Raw genomic sequence first — 24378 nt, forward strand, 5'->3', positions numbered from 1 at the left:
ATTTAATTTCACTGCTAATGATTGGCCTGTTCAGAGTGTCAATTTCTTGATTCAGTCTTGAAAGATTGTATGTTTCTAGAATTTTTTCTAGGTTGTCCCATTTGTTGGCATATCATTCTTCATAGTGTTCTCTCTTTTTTTAAATCTCTGACATTGGTTATAATTTCTCCTCTTTCATTTCTTTTTTGGGGGTTCTCTTTTTTTCTTAAAGAGCCTGGCTAAAGGCCTGTCAGTTTTATCTTTTCAAAAAACCAGCTCTTGGTTTCATTGGTCTTTTCTGTTTTCTCTTGTTTGTTTCTATTTATTTCTTCTATGATCTTTATTATTTCCTGCCTTCTGCTGACTTTGGGCTTTGTTTTTTGTTTTTGTTTTTTCTAATTCCTTTAGATGTAGATTGAGATCTTTTTTGTTTCTTGAGTAGGCCTGTATTGCTATAAACGTCCCTCTTAGAACTGTTATTTTTTTTTTAATTGAAGTACCATCAGTTACAATGTGTCAATTTCTGGTATACAGCGCAACGTCCCATAGAACTGTTATGCTGCATCCCACAGATTTTTGGAAAGTTGCATTCTTATTTACGTATGTCTTGAGGTATTTTCTGATTTCCTCTTTGAAAAGATACCTCACCTTTATACAGCATTCCTACAACAGCCAGAGGCAGACGGATTCTAAAGCTTGTTTTTGTATTTCATCATCATAAATGCATGTCTTCTTGTCCTTTTGCTGTTACCAGGCCATCTTGCCTTCTGGTGCATCTGAAGACTGTGTATGGAGTAGGCATCTCCTATTAGTATGTAATATTTTATTCTTAGAAAGTAAGTGGTAACATGGCCCCTGATTCCACCTTGAAGAAAAATGGTATCTGATCAAAATGAATGCTGGATTTGGTCCACATGAAGTGGGAGAAGACTGCAGCCCAAGGCCATGGAAAAGGTGTAAACAACTGTCATTCCCCTGTACTCTTTCAGTGAGTTAGTTAGGCAATGATACTTTTTTGTCTAATACTTTGAAGCCCACTATCCACATGTTAAGACATCTGTCCCCTGCAGTTTAGATGAGGTAACACATTCAGCTAATGGAACTGATTCCTTCACAAGCATAACAACAGATGCTGCAATTAAGTCAGGATGTGCAGTCAGTCATGAAAATGAAAATGTGGCTTGACTCTGACTGAGCTTGTTTGAAGTTGAGAGTTAACAGATAATGGGTGTTGCATTGGTTTCAAGTGAATAAATTAACATTCCAGGGTTTCAAATGACTAAATAGTAGTCAGACTGTGGCATCAATTTAGGGGACTCCTTGCTGCTACCAGATCTGTGCAAAACACCCTAAAAAGGGATTTAGACCCTTTTTAAAAAAGGGTTTAGACAGGAGTTTAGGTTTCAGGATGAATGTTCTGCTCTACTGGCACTAGTTTTTCATCTTTTATGCTGCTTCATAAGCACTGCTGTATAGGTTTTGGTGGTGAAGGGGTCTGATGAAGCCAGGGGATGGAAAGGGAAAAGATGTGCATTCTGTGATCTCTGCACTGGCCAAACATATTGCCAGGGCAACAGGCTTAATACGGGCTTTTCTCCTCTATTCCTTATACATACCTTTTTGTCACAGCTTCCTATTTCTTGCCAAATTATTATCTTCATTCAGCTTTTCTTCTTTTTGAGTGAAGATTGGAAGGTAAATAAAAGGTAGTTGTTGAAGAGAAGGCACTTAGTATAAAATGGCCTTGTTAAAACCACAAATTAAAAAATTAAGCTCTAGATCTACAGTCAAATGCCTAAAACACATACATACAAGGACATTAACTCTTGTTCAATGATTACTTCGTAGCTCATTTGTAATTTATCAAATGACCAAAAATCTGGAAGAGTGGAGCATGGTGGGGAAGGTGCAGTAATGTTTCAAGTGTTGTGATCCTAGCTCTTCTTGCAATATTTTAAACCCTGCAAATGTATTCATTGTGCACAACTATTCTTTCCCTTATTGTATCTGTAGGATCATTCTCAAAGTTTCTCCCTCAAAACAAAACAAAAACCATGCCATACTGTTAAAAAACTCATTCTTTTTCACTCAGTTTCTTAAAGGAGTCATTTCTATTCACTAGTTAATTCTTGTCTTTCAGTCACTTTTCAGACCCTTGTAGCCAGATTCTCCCCTCACCATTCTAGTGACAGTTCCTTGGCAGAGATTATTAACCATCTCTTTGCAAACCTGTCCATTTGGCTCCTTGAAACCCAACACCATCAGTGTGACCTTGGTGTTACCATCTCAGTGACCCCTTTTGCATTGCCACCTTTATCCCATAGAGGGTGATATTTCCCAGTTTTTTTTTAGTCCTTTTTGTCCTGATGTAATCTCATTCACATGCATGGTCTTAAACATAGGCTGATAATTCTCAAACACATAGTTCCACTATCGGCGTCTCCTTACCAGTTTAAAAAAAACAAAACAAATAGCTTCATCTTGCTAGACTCTATACTTGGATGGCTTATTTTCAGCTCAGACTCATTATGTGCCTTCACTTAGGTTTTGTGTGTGTGTGTGTTTTTTGGTGTCCCCATTTCCTTACCTAAATCTTACCTAAATTACTCAAGGCTTAGCAGGATTTATTACTGTCCTGTGTTCCATACCACAGTGTATGTAGCTTTATGGCACCAAGACTCATCCTAGTTTGGGAACTTCCTGAGCCACCTGATGGGTGCTCAGTAAGTGCTGAGCTGGAGTGATTCATTCCTACAGTTTGTACTTGTTCATGTGCAAGCTTTCTAGCTAACTTCTACATATTCTGGAATGGTTCCCTTACCCTAAGGGATTCTAATCTGGGAAGATCTAGGACATGGGAGTAGCTTCAGATAATTTAGAGCTGGGTGGGACCTTCATTTACTTAAGATCACACAGCCAGTGGAAAGTTGTGTTAGAACCAAGGTCACCTGGTGCTCAGGCCGGTAATACTTTTCCCTACACCATGCTGTTGTCCAAAATAGAAACTGTAATCCTCTGAACTCCTGAAAGAGTAAGCTCAAGATGAATTAATAAAAGCTAAGAACATGTAGAGACGGGCAGTCCATTCTCTGTAGGTCTCCTAAATTTCTGCATGTCTCACAGAGGCAATGATAGCTTTTCTACCAGACTGTCCTTTCAAAGACATTTGTATAAAGTGAACAGCTTTGGAAGATAGAGGTTCTCTCTTTCTGAAGCACAGTAGGACAGGTCTGTTTACTAACTAGTATAATAAAAATAATGTTTCCCTCTGATGCAAAAATCAGGCCTGTTTGCTTATAGCCAGGCTCATTAAGATGTGGGTTTCCTAAGCTCAGAGTTCTCAGCTGTGACACAAACCCACGGCCTGTGCAGCCTCCACCTAGATTACTACAGGTCACATCCACGGGATGTGAAGTTCATGTTGCTTACCATGCTCTAATCAGTCCATCTTCTCTGATCCAGTTCTCACATCTTCTGCCAGCATTCACAAAACTGTAGTTTGCAAGGGCAAAATCTTAGACCCGTCACAATTCTTGACATAAAGCAGATATTCTGGGAAATAAAATTGGGTAAAATTTGCTTAATATAGCAGTCCATTGATAATTAGAGCATGGGTCATCTGTGCAGAATCCCACCTCCTCTAGCTGGTCCTCCTTGCTTCAAACTCTCTATACCCTCTAAAATGGTTTCCAGGACTCAGATTCAGTCATGATCTCCCCCCCCCCCCCCTTTATTTGCTGTAGAGCCCTATCTAACTGCCAAACCCTCCCATGGCCTCTAGGAAGCACCTGCACAGTCATGTTACCTTCCAGTGCCAGCAAAAGAAATTGATCCAATGTTTCCCTGGGCTCTGAATAGCCAAATAGCCAAAGGAGTCTGTATTAGTTTCCCATGGCTATTGTAACACACTGCCACAGATTTAGTGGCTTAAAACAACAAAAACTTACTCATAGTTCTGAAGGCCAGAAGTCTGAAAACGGTTTCACTGGGCTCAAATCAAGGTGTCAGTAGGGCCAAGCTCTGCTCTAGGGCAGAATCCTTTCTTGCCTTTCCAGCTTTTGGTGGCTGCCAGCATCCCTTGGCTTGTGGCAGCATCACTCCAATCTCTGCCTGTTATCACATTGTCTTCTCGTGTCTGAAATCTCCCTTTTACAAGGACACTTGTAACTACATTTGGGAGTCCACCTAGATAACCCAGGATATTTTCCCCACCACTTTTGCCATATAAGGTAACATTCACAGGTTCTAGAGATCAAGATGTAGGTATCTTTGGGGGAACCATTATTCATTCTATCACAGTGTGTTAAGGCTTCCAAATAGGTCAAGTTAAAATTCTTTTCACTTTGTTCACAAACATTTTACAAAGAACTAAGGGTAGGATTATTACCCCTCCCATCACCACGCCTATGTTACTTCCTTATAAATACAAAGGCCGTACAACCCAGTTTACCCAGGAGAGTCTTGAGTGATTATTACTTTTATGCTCAAAAGTTTCCTGGGTAAATTAGTCTTCCTGTTTTTAAACAGCCTTAAGAAGATGACAGTTACGCTCTCCTGGGAAGAAGCACTATTAAACTACAATCTGAGTCTCCCCAGAGCAGAAAGTTCTACCTGAATTGTGTTTTAACGCCAAAGCTTCTTGGGAAGGGTATAGCTCAAGTGGTAGAGCACTTGCTTAGCATGCATGAGGGTCTAGGTTCAATCCCTAGTGCCTCCTCTAAATCCTCTAAAAATAAATAAGCCTAATTAGTGCCCCCTGCCAAAATAATTAAGTAACAATAAATGTTTAAAAAACAAAAAATAAAACCAAAGCTTCTTACTGTTTTGAGATCTCTATTCATACCACAATCACTCAAGGATGACAGGGTTTTTTTTCAGGCATCCTTTCCTAGACTCCCAAGTGGTTGAAAACTAATCAAAACTCACTCATCAATGAAACCAGTTTGAGGACCGGTAACCTTCCAGGCTGCTGTGCAAGTACGGGTAAGGTACAGGCAGGAGTAAAGTAAGCTGGCTCCACTAGCTCTTCTTAGAGCTTTGTTTCCCCAGTAGGAAGGATGGGAAACTGCATCTTTCATACCCCAAACTTATATTGCTTCATATATTAACAAACATGTCCAGTATGTTCCTATTTTCAAAGTTAGTATGAGCCCACAAGAGAATGATAATGAACTTACCCAGTACTATGGTAAATGAACATAATGTCTATCTTTCTATTTAAAGAATAGATAGAAAAGCTTGAATGTAATATTTATTTGGTGAATTTACATGTGAGGTCATTTACAAAAGAAAAGATACAGATGCAGCTTTCAGTGCAGTTTCAAATATTTTTCAGAACAGGCAATAATCCGTGAGGATTTGGAATGACAGTATTGTATGGCACATGCTTCTGTTTCCTTTGTGTGTTTTTCTGCCCAACCCCAAGGGGTAGGAAGAGAGAAGAGAGAAGAAAATAAGTATCAGTGTTAATGTAAATACAGCCATGCAAATAAAAACTTTAAGTCAGAGATGAGTCAGAGATGTAGAACACTTCTATATGCAGAGGTTATTATAGTAGGTGCGTAATTTAGAACTCAAATGCAGAGCTCTCATACTTTATGTTATCCAAACCATCTTAAATTATGTTAACTGCTCCCACAAATTAGAGGCCCCTCAAAAATTTCCAGACTCTGACTTTGGAAGGGAGTAATTTCTAATAACTTCTAGATAGCATTTTAGATGAAATATTTTGGTTTCAATAGGATAAAGCACCCTTTTAAAGAGGGGTAAAAATGCTCATTTACTGCCGACAATGTAAACTATAGCCAGATTTCATTTCCAAAAAATACAATTGAAGGCTTGCTGTTTTATTAAACTTAAGTAAACCTCTCCCCGCCCTGAATATCTCAAAATAAGACTCTTAAAGAACGCAACCTCTCCTCCCACCAGAAAAATCCAGCATATAAACAAAAGGATGGTCTATAAAGGTGGAAACTGGAAAAAAATAATAAAGTGATTTCTAAATAAGAGGGTAAGGTAAAGGTAAAACAAACAGAACAATCTGCTGTCAGTATCCCTAGTGAAGAACCAGATGGGTAGTCAGGCCCTTGAGACCAAGGTTAGCTCAAAATAAAAATGCAGTCCACATGTCCTCAGCATCTTTGAAAATACTGGCTCAAAATTCCTTAAGTACACATAGTTGTAGTAGAGAAGCATTTAGGAAATGCTATGCTTCTGGCTTTGAGAGTTACATTCTTTTTGAACCTTTAGCCATATTTTCTTCACTAGAAATTTTGAGCTAATTAATTACTTAATCACACTTACTTCATCTTTATATACACAACCAACCTGCATTTTTTTTCCTTAAGTACACTATTAAATAGTAGTACCTATGGTAGACAATAGCTGTGGACAATTACAAACACATTTCCATTTCATCTTACCTCTTGCCTGGTGTGCTTTCCCATTAATAGTCTTCTAGCACATGTATCAGTTAGAATATCTCACTTCTGCATAGTTGACTGTATGAAAACCAGCTGTTGTGGACTTTAAACATGATGTACATCATCCACTGGACTTGAAGAGAGTCAAAAGGTTTAAGCGTTGCCACTGAGTCTAACTTTCTGCAGAATCAGAGGCACTGTACATGCTGATGGTGTTTTAAAGGGTCTCTTAATTTTGCTGCCATAAGAACAAAAGCTCCACTTAAGCTTTGTTTTCTTCCAAAAAATCAACTGAAAGAGATTAATCGAATCCAAAAGAATCCTATTTTACAGCGCTTATCATGTTAATTTTAAAACATGCTGTAAAATATTCATACACACACACAGACAAAATCATCCAGAACATAATCATCCTCTCCCACGCCCCTCAAAAAAAAAAAAAAAAAAAAAAAAAAAAAAAGCCAGATCAACAAATCAAAGTTTTTATTTGCATGGCCAATTATCATTTGTACTCTGCAACTTTATTTTTAACATCCCTTTAACAGGTTCTAAGCTTTTGTTGCACAGGGAATAAAAGCTGCAACACTGCAAACTTCCTTCAACAGCCACTCCCACAACACCTAAACGTGAAACGGATGTAACGAATGACAACAGCACAAACGGAAATACTAAGTTCCACCATTCAGCACAGTTCTTGACAGTGTCTTTAGGGTTCAGTTGAAGGAGGGGTAAACTTCTAAAAACAGGGTCATTTTCCTTCCCCCATATTTTATAATGTTGGTGGTTTTAAACCATATTTCTTTGCAACTTCTGTCTGGGCATGGGCAGCATCACAGAGTGAGTATAGATGAGCCATCTCCATTTCTGATTTGGCCAAGTTAATAGCTTTGTTGAACATGTCAATGGCTTTCTCCATGTTTCCTCTAAAAGAACAAAAATTTGAAACTTCAGATTCAACAAGCACTTCACAGAATGCAAAGAAGTTTGTAAGTGATGCTACATGGAGCCTGACCTTTAAGTTTCAACTATGATTCTAATAAAATGCTTCTTTATAACAGAAAAATCCCTAGCACGTAGAAAACACTGAATGAATGTTAGCTACTATTACAAATACCACGGGTTTACGTGATACTACTTGTGGTCTCTGTTTACAGATAAGAATAATGAGACGAGAGAAATTAATTTAAAAAAAATAACTTTTAAAGTTCATTATTAAGTAGGCAGATTTGCTAAATCCTAGGATAATCAGCAATTTCATTAATTCACATTCATTTATCTATTTGTAAGGCAGGATTTAGAATGGATTTCTTAGAGTACAATTAACACACAAACAAAATTCATCAAATTCCATAAATCAGGGGTCCTTAACCCAGGCTCTATGAACAACTTAAATGCAAAGAGTTTTTGTATGTGCAATATTCTAGGAAAAATCCACAGCTTTGCTCAAAAGATTAAGAACTACTACCTTATCCTATTCTAGTACAATAATGTAATTCACATTAACAAACTGGCAGTTAAGAAGTAATTTAATATTTACATGCAAGTCACAGTATAGAATGGTTCAAAAGAATCACAAAAATTTTCCTCAGCCTATATATATTCTGCCTACTCTGGAGCAGAGAGAGAGAAGACTCAGGAGGGACTGAATGACAGGTAATTAAGACAACTCCTACTGGTTCCTAATAAGTGGTGGTGGCAAGATCAGTTACTTTGGCATCAGTGAAATGTGGGTTTATATCCTCTTTCTACTGCTGGCTCACCAGGCAACCCTATTAACTCAACCAGTCTGGGCACTGATTTCTACACTCTTTAATTAAATTGAGGATCACAAAACCTCAAACTTTATAAAGACTAGATCAACTGAACTAATATTTGGAAAACACCTGAAGTTCAGTAGCTGGCCTAGAGTTCTCAAACAGATGGCAACACCAGTATCAAGATGGTATACTACACTACATTCTACGGCATAAACAGCTGTCCTCTGTTAATGGAGCTCAAATGCAACTCTGAACAAACATTTACAGAAGACATGAAGTTATGGGGAAGTCAGAACTGCACAAAATCTTATCCAACTCCTTGATTTTAAAGAAAACTCTGCACTCAGAGGTGATGATGCAGTTTGGCTGTGGCAGGATCTAGATCTTCGGGCACCCTGGCTGCCAATCCTTACGCTACCCTTACTGCGTAAGTACACTGTGGATGTTTTTTTCTCCCTCCAATGGAAATAATACAAGTGACAAGAGGAAAGAACAAACAGGTATTAGAAAAAGATCAAGTTTCCCTTTCTAATGCATATACGTGATTTAAACAACTTTTTTAAGTGTGATTTTTAAATTGGAAAAATGAAACAAGTCAAAGTTGTATAGCTTCAAGGAAATCTTGCCCCCAAAGGCGTAACATACTAAGACTTAAAAATTTAATGAGTATTGACAATAACTTATCTATAATGAGAAAATTAAAAAATAAATATCTGCGGAGCTGCCCTAAATTTCTTAAGGACAGACTCTAGAAGTTACCTTTGTACTTCAATAGTTCCCATGGTTTCATATGCAAAATCACATTTATTGTCAATTTCAATAGCCTTGCTGATAAGCTCCAAACCTCTATCCAGATCTTGCTTCCACTGAAGTTGAAGTAAACTGCAAATGCAAAACAGCACTCAGATGTGACCATGGCCCAGTATCACCAGGAATAAAAGCAGGGCTCAATTTCTGCTTCAATGAATTTATAATTTAATTTACAAGGAAAAACAAAGTCTAAAACAATATAAAATCAGCATCAATTTTTTTTTTCAATTTATATTGGTTTTGTAGTCTGAATTTCTTATTATGAGAAGAGTATCCAATGGTCTAGGCTCTATATTAAGTTACCTTGCATAGCTTAATGTTTTACTTTGTATAAATTTAAATGAAGCTTTAAAATGATAATTCAAGTACACTAGGACAGGAAAAACTTATTTCTCGCGTTTTCTATTTTGATATAACTAACACTTGACAGGATGTTCAGAACTGAAATCCTTAAGCTAGAGTGAAATAGCGTATTTACTAATTGTTATATAAGAATGAAACATAAGTAAAACTTCAAAAAAAAATAGTGAAACATCCAGAACATTAAGAAATTTGTCAATTAACTCAATCATACTCTCTCTCAGTCCCCTTCCTCAATGACCAAAAGAAATCCATCTTATTACTATGCAAGAAATTTAGTTTCTTCTGGAACAAATAGAACCACAAAAATACATACCCTTTATGAACATATGTTGTGGCATTATCTGGTTCCAAATCAATACACTTATCATACATTTCATCAGCTTTACCAAACTGTTGTTGATCTGTTAATGCCTATTTGAAGAGATACTTCAGTTAAATTTAGGTTAACTGTCACCCTAAGCAGTGAAAAGTATATTGCTTATCAATTACTAAAATTTACTTCATTTAACCATTCATTACCAAATTATGTTCTGGGGATATAAACTTATTTAAAATGTTAATGAACTCATCTACAAAATAAATAGAAACAGACTTGCAGACATAGTAAACAATCTTATGGTTACCAGGGGAAAGGGGGTGGGAAGGGGTAAATTTGAGAGTTTGAGATTTGCAAACGTTAGCCACTATATAAAAAAATAGATTAAAAAAATTTCTTCTGTATAGCATCGGGAACTATATTCAATATCTTGTAATAACCTTTAATAAAAAAATACAAAAACCAATATGTGTATGTATATGCATGACTGGGACATTGTACTGTACATCAGAAATTGACATGCTATAACTGACTGTACTTCAATTAAAAGAAAAAAGTTTCATCTTAATTACTGGGGTTTTACATAGCATTGTTATAAATATGAAATCTTAACTGCCCTCTCAATAGGAGATTAAGAAAAACTGTAGAATACAGAAAATCCCAGTGTTGGTGCCAGTTCTAATATCAGATTCTCACAGGTACATTCATGTATTTATTCATAGTTTATCATAAAACATCCTAAGGGAATTACTTTAAGACAATACTCACTTGGAAGGGTAAGTTCAGGTATGTATGCTAACTGTTATCAGTCATTCCTTAAAAATGACTGATAAAAGGAAAAAAAGCAGCTACAATCAATTGTTTTAAGGCAAATTCCATGGCAGAAATGGAAGGCTTGGTTATGTGGATTCCAGATCATGTTCAAACTTTAACTCTGAGAGTTTGCCAGCACCTAAGCTCAAGGTTGAGTTCAGGAAAAAGGTTATGCTATATAACTGTATATAACTCTATATATAAATAAAAAGTTACTATATACAGTGAAGACCACATCAGAAGCAGGACCAAAGGTTAGACATTGTAGTGTAAACAGACTTGTAATAATGCTAAGTACTGGTAAGAAGATGCTCAAGTAAGGCAAAACCTGTTTTGAAGTTAACACAATTAACAGAGAAATATGCAATTAGGAAACCTCTGCAAAAGAGTTGTTCCTGGTATTGGTTTCTTTGAAAGCTAGTCAGTGGCCTTTGCTCTTTCAGCTGCTTATAGAAATCTGCACCAAAAAAGCCCTTCTGAATTTCATCTCAGTGATGAGGATGCTGCTGTCACTTTCTGATTTGTTCCTAATTAAATATAAAGTCTAAACCCAAGTGGGCCTACTCAATACAAATATCATACAATTATAATGTGCATTTATCCTATTTCAACTTCTATACATTCTATAAAATTTTATATAGTACATGCTTTCACAATTAATTAATTGAGCATGCAGTCAGCAACCAACGTTTCATCTTTCTATTATCGTCATTCTGTCTAGGAATTATATGAACAAAGACTGAATAGATGAGATTTCAAACTGAGGTTAAAGAACTCCTGGGTTGTACTTCATACTTCAGAATTTCAACCCCTAATAATGTAGTAATGTGTAGGCCTTTGAAAGAACAGATCCAACAGAAATCAATCTTTTCAAAGTCCCTCTCAATAAGCCCTCAAAAAGTTTCTCTATGGAACTTTTCTTATAACTTCACTAAAGATAGCATAAAGAAATTAAGATAGAAAATATATAGATGGAGTTTTGAGATGGCTGGTTTCTCAAAAAGCAGCTTTCAACTTAGACTTAAAGAAAACAGTCATTCAGAGATCATTTAGTTAGAGGAAAAACTCTAACTGTGGCTAGAAGAAGCTAATCATTTTCAATGGATGACTTAAAGTTTTCAAAGACCAGACTACAATTAAAAAGTGAAAATAATTCAAATTCAAATCCTACTTCCCATAGCTTCAATCCTAAACTAAGGAAAGCCTCAAGAATTTTAGACAAATTACAGAGAAATTAAAATGAGTGGTTACAGACTCTCTAACCATTTAAAGGAATAGTGAACAAATACAAAGAAAACCCTTACCAAGGACACTTTCCCCACCAATTACATATAGTACATTTTCCTAAGGTAATTTAAACTGGCAAATCCAATCCAAATGAAAACATGAGGGAAATACTCTATTTAAGCTTCCCCATGTTGAGTTTAGGGCCATGGTTTTCAAACTGTATAACAGAGTAGGCCTTCTCAAGGTGATTCAGGACCATCCTGGGGACCAGGAGAAACAAAGCAAGAACAAAGCCATCTGCTTCCACAGAAGCTGTAACCAAGGAAGCACTGTTTTCTGATTTCTATCCTAAGAGTCAACATATGAATGCAGCTCTTTAAAAACGGACTGGAAACTGAAAAAATTTGAAAAATGACACTTACCTGGGCATATAATGCATAGCCTTCAGCACACCTTGGAAATTTCTTTATAACCTCTTCAAAACCTTTCATAGCTGCTTGGATTTGCGAAGAATTGTTTCCCGTATATGCCTGGCGATACTGTGTAAAAAATCAAAACAGGCCTGTCAAATCAAGAACTCAAAAGCTCAGGAAATGTTAACCTATTATAAAAGTCACACAAAATTACATAAATATTTCCAGAAAAGCTGGCAATCTGCTAAAATAATTTGCTGCATCTAAAAGGGTTCCACAGAAATACCTCTGGAGTAGGGATCCAAAGACTACGTACAAGTAGCACTTCACTGCCACGCTACAACTTCAAGGTGCTCAGTACTCTAGAAGCCAGACTAACTTGTCAGAAGTTAGCTTTACATATAAGGAAGGGAATTTTAAATCCAGTATAATTTATTATCACTTTACTAAAAATGTTATAAAGCTCCATCATCTAATAACATTTTTCGTCAATACTATGTATGTGTTTGTGACCTGACTTCTTTCTTTAGGAGGGAAATTCTTTTAGGACTCAAGCTATAGGGCTAACTGGAAGTATCTCATTATTTCATTAGAAATGGCCTTATTTTACCTGATTTTCAGCTTTGTGTTTCTGAATATTAATAGCTCTACAAATGCAAAATGAGAGATGAGTTATGTGGTTCTCTGTACTGGTTTATGATAGAGAAGTAGGGAGAACAGTGCTGTTTAGGGGGGCATAAAATCAGGGACAAACACCTATCAACATGAATTTAAATAAAACATCCAGAGAAATAGAGGAGCAGTACCTTAAGTAGCATATACACTTCTATTTCCCTAAACGGACATATTTTTCTACCTGTTAGTCATCCTTTGGGGAAAACAGATGATTCTGAAGGCAATGAGATACTCATTTTTGTTAACAATGGGAAATACCGACGTTCAGGAAAATACAAAAGAAAGGAGAACCTACCAATGCAAAACATTTCTGAGCTTGTGCCAGAGCAGACTCAGGTCTTAATCTAATACATTCATCAAAATCTGCCACTGCTTCTTCAACTTGATCAAGCAGTATTTTCAGCTAAGGAAAAGAAATACATAAATAAACGCAGTTCAAAATAGTAACTATACCAGTTAAGTATGTCCCGTGTCTCTTATTACAGCTCAGCATAATGCTAAGCATGAAATTATTCAATATTGAATTAGTTTCTAGAAATAATGAACTAGAAAGATCTTCTAATTTTAAAGGAAAGATTCTAAAACTTAAAACGAGTGTCTAGTTTTTTAAAAAGCACTATAAACCTACTATTTTTGATCACTGTTAAATGATTTCTCTTCTAGAAAATGAAATATCTCTGTACTTCAAAACTTCAAAGTAGATCAAACATTAGATAATAACCTTTCAAATTAATCTTAAGGTACTACCAGTAAGGATCAAAATATCAAGAATTTTACGATTTTCGCAACACTTCTTAAGACCCATCAGACAGAAATATTAGGTAAAATTCTCCGTTAGAGAGAACTTGAGCTTTTCTGTCATTATATGGATTAGCCCATACTTCCCACTCTAATGCATTCCAAGAAGCCATGTCAAACAAGCAAATTATAAAGCCATGTTTTCTCCAGATGAGGCTGAAACTGGGAACTGTTTTCTTCACTACATATTTTTACTAAAAGAAAATATGCATGTTATAAAACTCCATTCAGAAGATTTTTGTGGTACTGTCTGGATCGTCCAGGTTAATACTTCCTTACAGCAAGAAGCCTACAAAAATCATTCTGTTGATTCTAGCATTAACTCAAAATGCTCACTACATTTTTAATGTTTTACTCATTGAAAACCTATGAACCAGAATCATCTGAAAAACAAACTTGAACCGGCAAGCCAACATTTATGGCCATCCTCTTCTCTCTCTCTCTCTCTTTTTTTTTTAATGGAAATACCAAAATTATAAGGACAAATGTTCAAGATGGGACTAAATAAATGCCAACCCAAACTGTAAATCACTGTAATACTTTGTTCACAGCTATTGGAAGTGATATGAGAAAACGTCGACATTCTCAAAAATGACATCAAATTTCTCAATTCAAAGATCAGAATTCTTGATAAGAAAATTAATTTACCTGTCCTCGGTGGTGATAAACATCTGCATTTTGAGGATCAATGTCGGCAGCCATGTTAAAATCCTGAGTGGACAGCAAAGGCTGCTGCTGCTGCATGTACATGCTGCCTCTTTTGATGAGAGCATTTGCTCGAAGCTATATGCCGAAAATAAGACAAGATTCATTGCTACTACTTTGTATTCTAATTTAGTTTTTTTTAAATAACAGCTTTGTTGAGATTTAATTCACATACCATAAAGCGAACCCCTTAAAAAGTATATAAGCCAGTCATTTTAAGTATATTCAGGATTGTGTAACCATTACCACTATCTAATTCTAGAACATATTCACCACCCCCAAAAGAAACCTCATACAAATTAGCAGGCACTGCCTATTTCTCTCCTAATCCTCAGTCCCTGGAAACCATCAATGTACTTACTATTTCTATGGTTTTGTATATTCTAGACATTTCATATAAATGGAATTGTATATCATGAGGTCTTTTTGTGTCTGACTTCTCTCACATAGCATAATGTTTTCAAGGTTCATCTATCTTGTAGCATGTAACAGTATGTCATTATTTTAAATGGCTGAATAATATTCCACTGTACAGACATATCACATTTTATTTATCTGTTCATCAGGTGATGAACATTTGAGCTGCTTCTATGTTTTGGCTATTATGAATAATGCTGCTATGAACTCTCATGTATAAGCTTTTTGTATTGACATTATGTATTCAATTCTCTTGAGTATATTATACCTAGGAGAAGAATTGCTGGGTCACACAGTAACTCTATGTTCAACCTTTTGAGGAATTCCCAGACTAGTTTCCAAAAAGACTTTACCATTTTATAGTCTTACCAGCAATGCATAAGAGTTCCAATTTCTCCACGTCTACACCAATACTTTTAATTGTTCAATTTTCTGATTATAGCTATTCTAGTGGGTATAAAGTGATACATCATTGAGACTTTGATTTACATTTCCAAATGGCTAATGATGCTAAGCATCTTTTCATATTCTTATTGACCAGTTGTACATATTCTTTGGAGAAATTCAGATCCTTTGCCTATTTTTATATTAGGCTGACTTTTTATTGTTGAGTTGTAAGAAGAGTTCTTTAATATATTCAGGATACAAGCCCCTTATCTGATTTATGATTTGTGAATATTTTCTCCCATTCTGTGGAATGTGTTTTCCTTTCTTTTTTTTTTTTTTGGTCATGTGTGCTTTTGATGTCCTACCTAAGGAAACACTGCTTAATCTAAAGTATTGAAGATTTCTTCCTATATTTTCTTCTGCAAGTCTTATAGTTTTGGCTCTTATGTTTAGGTCTCTGATCCATTTTGAGCTAATTTTTGTACGTGGCATATGACAGGCATCATTACAATTTGGCATTAAAACAAAAAGCCATGATCATGAAATAAGAAACAGGATTCTTCCCCCAAATTTTTTTCAAGGCAAAAGTATGTACAAATGTCTTCTTCAATGAAACAAACAAGACTGCCCCACAATGAGAACAAAAACATGTAATAACATATTTTCAATCAGCAGGAAAATCAGCAGGAAATAAAGATAATTATTACCAGGGTAACTTCAACTCAAAAGTCTCACCAATTTGAAAGGAACTTTCAACAAATACTTAAATACTTTTGTTTAAAAGAAGTTAATTTGCTAACAAATACTTAGGGCTTAAAAACTCATTTTCCATAAAATACATGAATGATTCATTTGGAGGTGAACAAAACCAGAGTTCATTTAATTCAGTGAGGAACCAGAGATTTTAACTAACTAGCAAGGAATATAGTCAATTGGTGGCTAAACTCTGCTTCTGTTACACCGAGTAGAAAGCTTATATAATTCAACAGACCCTCCACCAAATCTTAATTATGAAAATAACTACATACACATAAGAACACTTAGAAAATGAAAAGCTGTTCCAACCATACAAATGCAAAAAATTTTTGGTATATTTCAATATATTTCTATATCATATTTTTTAGGACCTGTTTTTTCCTCATGTAACATAAAATCTTTCAGAATATATTAAATGTGTTCCTTTTATTAAATTCATTTTATAGCCTTGTACTGCATATCGCATATTATTTACAATATTACCTATAACAGCACTACTATATATTACCTATAACAGCACCCCTACCCTTACCTAAATACAGGCCAATACTGCAGGCAGAAGATATGTGGGGAACCTGAAGCAACCAGACGCTACAGGAAAAAAACCCTTTCCCAGGTGAAGATAACTATCACTGATGCTTGTTGTAGTTTGACTGCACCAACTCTGTCATCTAGTTGTAGTTCCTTCCAAGTCAAAAATAATCTTTTGGAGAATGGCAACTGAAATGCCAAAAATTTGGCAAAACATATATAAATGTCTCATTTTTATTACTAATTTTCTCACATTCACATACACACAGTTTTAAATGTACCTTCACATTAGCTTCTTTCAAGCTGATGACCTTATCTAAATCTGGTTTGGCCGCGTTGGCGTTGCCAATAAGCAGGTAGAAGGTAGCTCGTAGTAATAATGCTTCTGCCATGTATTTGCCTTGAGCATCTATTTCTTTTGAGCATTCACTTATGATTTTATCATAGTTTTCTTCTTCCATATACTGTTTGGCCTTTAAATATCCAGAACTGAAAATAAAATGAGCAAAGAAAATTACTAACAAATTTTATTATTTATTACTAGTAGACTGAGCATAAAAAATTACTAAGGAAGGATCAAATGCTAAAACTTGCCACATTTAGTATACCTGAGTTAAGAAGTCATCCTTATCCCCTTAACAAGCTAACCAGCCAGTGTGGGACTGGAGTGGAGCAGGGGGTAACAGATTAGGATTTTTGATGCAGACTGGGATTTTCTTGCTGCCTAGGAAAGAGTTTTTAAAAAGGCAACAGCAGAGAAAATGGCAGAAACCTTAGGTTATTACCTAGGCTTCAACATCTAGATACATGAAAAGATGAGCTAATGACAGACTGATATGCAGCACAGGGAAAGATCCTGTCTTATTCACCTACTTATCTGTGGCACACTGATGGCACTCAACAGTTACTTTATGACTAACAGAAAGAACAGAGAAATAGAAAACAATCAAGTGAGTTTAGGGTCACAGAGCCCAAGGGAGGAAGTGTGACCCAAATTGTACTTTGTAAAGATCACTCTGGCTGTGTTGTGGAAAACGGGCTGCAAGGGAGCAAGAACTGGAGGCAGGGAAATATATGAAAGGCTCTCATCCCAAAGTTGTGCTGTTTCACCTAAAAGAACAGACCTAGAATGAACAGGTGGAAATATTAAAGCAGCAAACTTAAAGGAATACTCTTCCATCAAATAGGACTTAAAGAAAATACTTTTTAAAAAGTAGTGACCATGATAGCATCACTCTTATAAGATGACGACTTTTATTGATGATGCTTGTAAAAGGAATTTTTTTAACTGAAAAGGAATTTACACTAGACGACCTTTAAGGGGTCTTACAAATATAAGACACTGTAAATTACATTTTCTCATTTCATTTGCTACATATTCTGAATGGAGAAAACTGGCAAGTGACTTAAAAGTTATGCCAGCCAAAATCTTATAAACTCTGTGCTAACCTTTTCTATAATTACATTCTAATATTCCCTGCACTCTAGTATTATTCCTCAGGTCACCAAGGTAAGACAAAATAATTATTGTCAGATTGGAAGTAGTAAAAGTTCCTATTTATTGAGAACCTAAGGGTTAGATGCTCACAAACATGACCTCTAAACCTCACAATAAACCTCAAAGGTAATTATGAAGCCCCATTTGAAAAATGATGAAGCTAAGGCTCAGAGTACAATGGAATTCAAAAACTTCAGTCCAGTTCTAATTAGTGTTCTGGTGAGAGATAGCTATGTCCTGCCACCTCTCAACATAGCTTTTAGAATAATGGTATTAACTTCATTGCAGTTTTTCTGGAACAAGGACTATTTCCTAACCAGAAGAGGCAATTATTGGCATCATCTTAAACACTTACTTTATATCCACAATTTTCTAAAGAGATTGCTTATCAACTAACTCAAGTTTGAACATCTTGTCACAGTTATGCATATCTTCCTTTAAAAGGTGGCCAACAATGGTAGAAAAATTGGGAGATACAAATCAAAAACAATCTTTTTCCTTAAGCCTTCCAATATGCTACAGATGCAAAAATTATGCTTTGCTATGGGAATAGTATTCCCTTTTCTTCCAAACTCATTAGAAAATGTCATGTTGGCAATAATGCTGTACCTTCTCTTAGAGAGGAGAGTTAGCCTCAACAGCAAAATAAAAGTACTGGATAAATATAAATGGATAAGCAGGCTGGATGGCTTATATATTATATTTTATCACTTGAGCTCCAGTTATAAACATAGCATCTTTTACTTCGGTTTCAACTCTCCACAGGAGCAAACACAAACCCAAATGGCATTTTCCTGGGCAAGGAGAAAAAACCTTGAAGAAAGGCACTCTTTTCAGCACTCCTAAAAACTAGAAATTATGAACTTCCTTGCACTAAGACATCTGGATATTGAGCTACACAATCATTTTTAAGTTAGTGCCCCTATTCAAATACAATCAATCGCTTGACTCACTGGGAGTCCTCTTGGGAATATCACGTGGGACCTTAAAAGCAGGGCAGACTCTTGGCAGTAAAACCTTGAGTCACCAGTGATGTAACAGACATGTGTGAGAAAAGAAGTATTTTTATTACTATATCATTATTATATAATTTTATTATATTTATATCTACCTATGAATAGATTATTTGGGAGATGACTCAGAGTCCCACTCTGGCTCTATGGCAGCAAAAAACTCCCACTATACCCCCCTCCCCCAAAACATTAAGCAGATACCATGCTCAACACACTTACTTTTCTTTCACTTCTAGAGCCTCCCCTTCCTTGTCTTTATCTTCATCAGACTTCTCTCCTTTAAGCATTGGCTGAGAAATTATATCATCCGTGAAAGAACTGAAGTAAGATTTGATAAACTGCGGAGATGGCATCAGAGGTTCACGATTCTGTGATTTAATCATATTTAAATATATCAAAATAGAAAACACTAACCAAAGAAGCAGGTACATTTGTAGACGACTGAGAACCACTGTCATAAAAAATGAGAATCTCATTTTCAAATAACTGAAGAATATCAGGCTCCAAACCATAGGGAAATAGGCAGTGGAAATGGTAAAGCTGCCAGTCCCAGCTGTTCAAAGTAGGTTTTAAATGAGAGCCTTTCCCCTCTCCAGAGATGAAAAATGTCAAGGACTCTCAGAACCACTCACTAAAAGAAGGTGAAATCTGGAACACAGGAGGCAGGTAACTGCTATGTTATCTCCTTCTGGTTCCCGTCCTAGAAGAGTACCATCTCCATTTACTACTCAAGACCATGCCTTACACAGGTGCTAAAATGTTAAGTCCATTTACCACAGGCTTTCATTTGTCCTCAACTTGTCTTGCAACTGAAGATCTCCATTACAGTAAATGCCACTGAAAGTCAGAATAAAATCACATTTCCTGTTTTAATTACAACTTTTTCACATGGCAACCTGATTCATAATTGTAGAAGTATTTTGTTTCTTCTTATTATATTTAAGATGATAAAGTTTTAAAGGAACAGGGAAGAGGGACTAACATAGCCAAAGGGCTCTCATAACATATTTTGGATCCTTTATCTACAAAATTCAACCCAAAGATTTTAGAATGGAAATATGATATTCTAAGCTGTATGTATAACAAATACCCATTCTGTTATTTTGGTAGATTTAATGTCTTTGTATTTGAAGGAGGAAAAAATAAGGGAATCTGGCTTTGTAAGTAAATGACCTACTCTAAGATAGATGAAACTGGAAAAGAAGAAAACCGAATAGGAACCCTAACAGAAAACCCATATTTTTGTGCTCTCCCTGGGAAAAGATTCAATGTGTCTTAAATAAGGATTATATAAATAAAAACTATTTTAAGTCAAATAATCACCCACCAACTGATAGAAATATGCCTAATTTTAAGTATTTCACTAAAGACTCTGAGTAGGAATATATAAATGGCAATCATTTACCACTTCAGGGAAAAAGTTTAAATAGAAATTTAAATAGCACTTACTGAAGCTGAGTAAATCAATAATGTCTTTTAGTTTCCTATTTCAGCTTAGAAATGAAGCTACCACTTCCCTTTCACACAGAGTTACATATTAATTTAAAATGAAAACAATATTTTACTCGTAATGGACTTAAGCATCAAAGGAACAAGATACAAATTCTAGCTCTGCCACTTATTACGTAAGTGACCTTGCACATGTCACTCTCAGTTTTCTCATCTCTAAAATAGCAATAAAAATAATGGCATTATTCATCTTATAGGGTTATTATAAAAATAAAAATAAAATGGAAAGTATCTTGCAAATTACAAAGTGGAATACAAACAGACTAGAAAATATGTGGAAACTAATTTGGAATCTATGTAAATGTAGGTTATCTTATACTTACTACTCTTCAGTCAAACCAGTATAATTACCCAACAATAGCACTGCATAAGTATACACGAGGAAACTAGGTTTCTTAAAGGTTCAATTTGTGAGATTCTAACATGATATTTTGCAAAATGTTTTGAGGAGCACCAGTTCTCTAAGATGCTGAAGGGAAGAAAAAAGTTTCCGTAGTTAAAGAGACTGAGAACCACTATAGCTATATTCCTCTTTGAGATTCACAACACATACTAGCACATCAAAATCCTGCAGTGAAGAAACCTGTTTTAACTGTTTAACTCAGCTAATATTCAGAAATGTAAAATTAAAAATACAAAGATACTATTAAAATCTATTTAAGAGAAAAGCAAGTTATTATTAAAGAAAAAAGGAACAATTGCCTTGATATTATAAAATTTAACAGAAAATCTCTAGTGATGTTTAGTGATGCCTGTGGTACTCCCACAGCCCTCTACTTATATCCCTCCATGCCACTTCACTGTATTATGCCTTTTACACTTATTAATGTCTTTCTCATTAAACTGTAATTCTTTAAGGGCAAGGACTATGTCTTTGACCTCACCCTTCTAAAATGCCCACTTTGGAGCTATGTTCAATAAATCCTTCTTGAATTAAACCACCTACTACTAGCTGTGTAAAACCAATGCCAGTTTATACAGTATGCCTTTTAAAACTTTAATGGACATGGGCTGGCAGATTTTTTCTGTAAAAGCTCAGATATGCCATACAGTCTCTGTCACAACCACTCCACTCTGCTGTTGTAGCTTAAAAGCAGCCAAAAACAGTATGTGAATGGCTAAGTTCCAATAAAACATTATTGGGATGTTATTTATAAAAACACGTGGTAGACTAGATTTGGCCCATAAGCCACTGTTTGGCAACCTCTAATACATATGACTTCTTTCAATATTCTCCACGTACAACACTGGACATAGTCTACATTCTCATTTTAAAAAGATAAGCCACAAAAGCCCAAGATTACAGGAAAAATAAATATAATTCAGATCTAATTTCACCTGTTACCATCATGCCCAAGTTTAACAGTATAAATTAGAAATGATCATTCACAATGTATCCTCCATCTATTAACCATCTCAGATTAATTTACCTTGTATTTTTCTTTGGCTTTCTCTTTTCCAAGAAGTTTAAGAACTTTATCAGCTAAGAGCATGCTTTGTTGATTTTGGAAACCTTCTAATATACACACAGCAGTGACATCTAGAAATGGTGGAAAAAACAAAAGTGTGAAATTACTGCAGAGATGATTAGCAATATCAAATGGGTTCAATGTTACCACAGAAAGCCAGACTAAATTCATAGCCTTATGTGGCTGTCAATTTCATTTCCAATAAACTGATTCTTAACACTTTATAGTTTTATACACTCTATGACCAAACTCAAAGTTCAGAAAGTCACCCCACTTCTCTGGGATTCACTTGCCTCACTTGTGAAATGAAAGAGACTATACTGCATGATTTGTGATGTTTCTCACCACTCTAGCATTGTACACAGTAAATAAAACAGGTAATCCAGGAATATTCTCTTCTGACCAGTAAGTAAAGGCCAAATCAACATAATGTGGTTCTCTCAAGTCTGGTCTTTTTTTTTTTTTTTTTTTTTGTATGCCTCAGGGTTAGGGTTAGTAAGCCTTGTCTCCAAAGACATCCTGTCCACAGAGCTGTCAATTAAATCTGCTTCAAAATACCATTTTAATCTGGCTATGCGACAGCTCAATATAGAGTGATTTGAAATTTAAAAGATCAGTGTTTCCTTAACTTCTCAACTTTTCATTCAAAGTACGCAACAATGGCTGTCCCCTCTCTTTCTGAACTCAGTTTCTCACTATTCCACATCCTTGCTCCTCCAAACAAGTCAGTCTGCTGTCTGTTCCCCTGGTCATCTGGCTAGTGCCAATGTCAACGACTTTTTCCCATCCCATTTCTCCTATCTAAAATCCACTTAAACTCTTCTCTACAATTATCTCTTAATAATTTCAAGGTCTGGTTCAAAACTCAGAATTCTCTTTTCCAAAGCAACATTCCTTCCACCCACCACCAAAGTGCAATGTTCTTCGTTATTCTCTAAAATGCTCCAAAATATTCTCTAAACCACTCTCACTTGGTAATCCAGATTTTTAAAAATAAATAAATAAAACAGCCTTTTCCTTTTAAATAATAATGTTATTAAAATAATTACAGATAAATTTCTGATTATTGATGCTTTTAAAGCAGATTTAAATATGCAGCAGAAAGCATGTTTAGACTGTTGAAATCGTATTTTGGTTTAGCTCCACATCACCTAGAAGAATGTACTTTAAAAGCCAGTAATTAGCCAATACCCTAATTGAGTTTTGGCAGCAGATACAACCAGTTAGAGACCAAGGAATATTTACAGTATTTACTGAGAATGGCAAAATCACTTGATGCTTTGTATCAATTACATAATTCCTAATTGAGTATACAATAATGTTTGAAAATGCCAAAAGCAAAAAACAAATGTTTTCTTTAATGATCTACCTCAAAATTATTTCATATTTATATAGGATATTAACTGAAAATACGCAGAAACCTAGAAACAGTATCACTCACTAAAACCTCTTTTCTGATTTCTTATTCATGAAATTACACCGATGCTCATTAACTGCCAAGTTTAAAATGTGTGGTATATAAACCATTTAATTCCAAACTCTAAATCATTTAATTCCATAGCTGGGAACAGAGACAGTGCTCAAGTATCAGCAATCTCAATTTAAACTAGAAAACAAAGTCTCAACTGGGGAAGAGTCAAGCTTAAATAAAACTGACTTCTCTACTCAGAGGCAGTTTCATATAAATTTACCAACGAATACACAGCCTTTAGTAACTTTCATATGTAAACACAAAAACACCCTCACCTTCTAAACATTCCTTCTTATTGTCTAGCTTCTCGTGGGCTTTTGCACGTCTAAAGAGAGCTTTCACATATTTGGGATTTAGTTCAACAGCCTTTGTACAATCTTGTGCCACCTCTTTCCATTTTTGCTGTAATTGAAAGTATTAAAAAAAAGTCACACTAAAGGAAGCACTGTTCAACAGGAATCAGTTTTCTAAACTTAAAAGGACAAGTATTAAGAGTCCCACAAAAGGAAAAAATATTCCCAATTCATACAAAGAATTAATACCCACATACATTATAATAGCTCATATAAATAACTGTAGTAGAGATAAGCAACCTGATTTTTTTTACAATAGGTAAAGGACATACTTAAGCCATCTTTCTACCACCAAATCTATAAACCTACCTGCATCTATATGATCATACCATCTCCTTCTGTGAAAACTAAGGAAGCAACCCTCTTCATTAAAGGCCAACCCTCCACTTGTGATATGGATCCACACTCCCCCCACTTCAAGGACTTCACTGCTTAGCTACCCTGTCTCTGCATCAAATTGCTTCTCTACTGAATTATTACAATGAGCATAAAAACACCTGCTTTAGTATTTTCCATCTTTTAAAAACCCTCCTTTGATTCCGTAATTCCCTGCAGTTATTATCCTGTTTCTCAGCTCCTCTTTATTGCCAAACCTCGAAGGAGTTGCCACTCGATTTTACCTACCTCACTGCTCCTTCTCAATTTCCGTAGCTGACGCCTCCCCTCTACCTGCTTTCTACATGCTGGAATGCTCAA

The 24378-nt window shown here is 35.5% G+C and overlaps 1 protein-coding gene and 1 long non-coding RNA gene across 2 annotated transcripts in view; both read right to left on the reverse strand.

Annotated features, from left to right (window-relative positions):
- Nucleotides 1–5216: 5216 nt before the first annotated feature.
- On the reverse strand, nt 5217–6823 carry LOC116663166. Its single transcript, XR_004319290.1, has 2 exons — nt 6402–6823; nt 5217–5389 (listed from the first exon to the last, which is right to left on the reverse strand). It is a non-coding gene; the product is annotated as an uncharacterized LOC116663166 (long non-coding RNA).
- A 44-nt stretch (nt 6824–6867) lies between these two features.
- The window catches only part of TOMM70 (translocase of outer mitochondrial membrane 70), a 31291-nt gene continuing 13780 nt past the window's right edge, over nt 6868–24378 (reverse strand). The window contains exons 3-12 of the mRNA XM_032477807.1: nt 23605–23731; nt 21820–21929; nt 19100–19248; nt 16651–16858; nt 14222–14356; nt 13071–13178; nt 12110–12226; nt 9645–9742; nt 8918–9040; nt 6868–7324 (exon numbers count right to left, since the gene is read on the reverse strand). Coding sequence (XP_032333698.1) covers nt 7171–7324; nt 8918–9040; nt 9645–9742; nt 12110–12226; nt 13071–13178; nt 14222–14356; nt 16651–16858; nt 19100–19248; nt 21820–21929; nt 23605–23731 — 1329 coding nt within the window. The 3' untranslated portion in view covers nt 6868–7170. The remainder of the gene's footprint in view (nt 7325–8917; nt 9041–9644; nt 9743–12109; nt 12227–13070; nt 13179–14221; nt 14357–16650; nt 16859–19099; nt 19249–21819; nt 21930–23604; nt 23732–24378) is intronic.

Source organism: Camelus ferus, chromosome 1, assembly GCF_009834535.1.
Source record: "Camelus ferus isolate YT-003-E chromosome 1, BCGSAC_Cfer_1.0, whole genome shotgun sequence".
NCBI classification, from domain to species: domain Eukaryota; kingdom Metazoa; phylum Chordata; class Mammalia; order Artiodactyla; family Camelidae; genus Camelus; species Camelus ferus.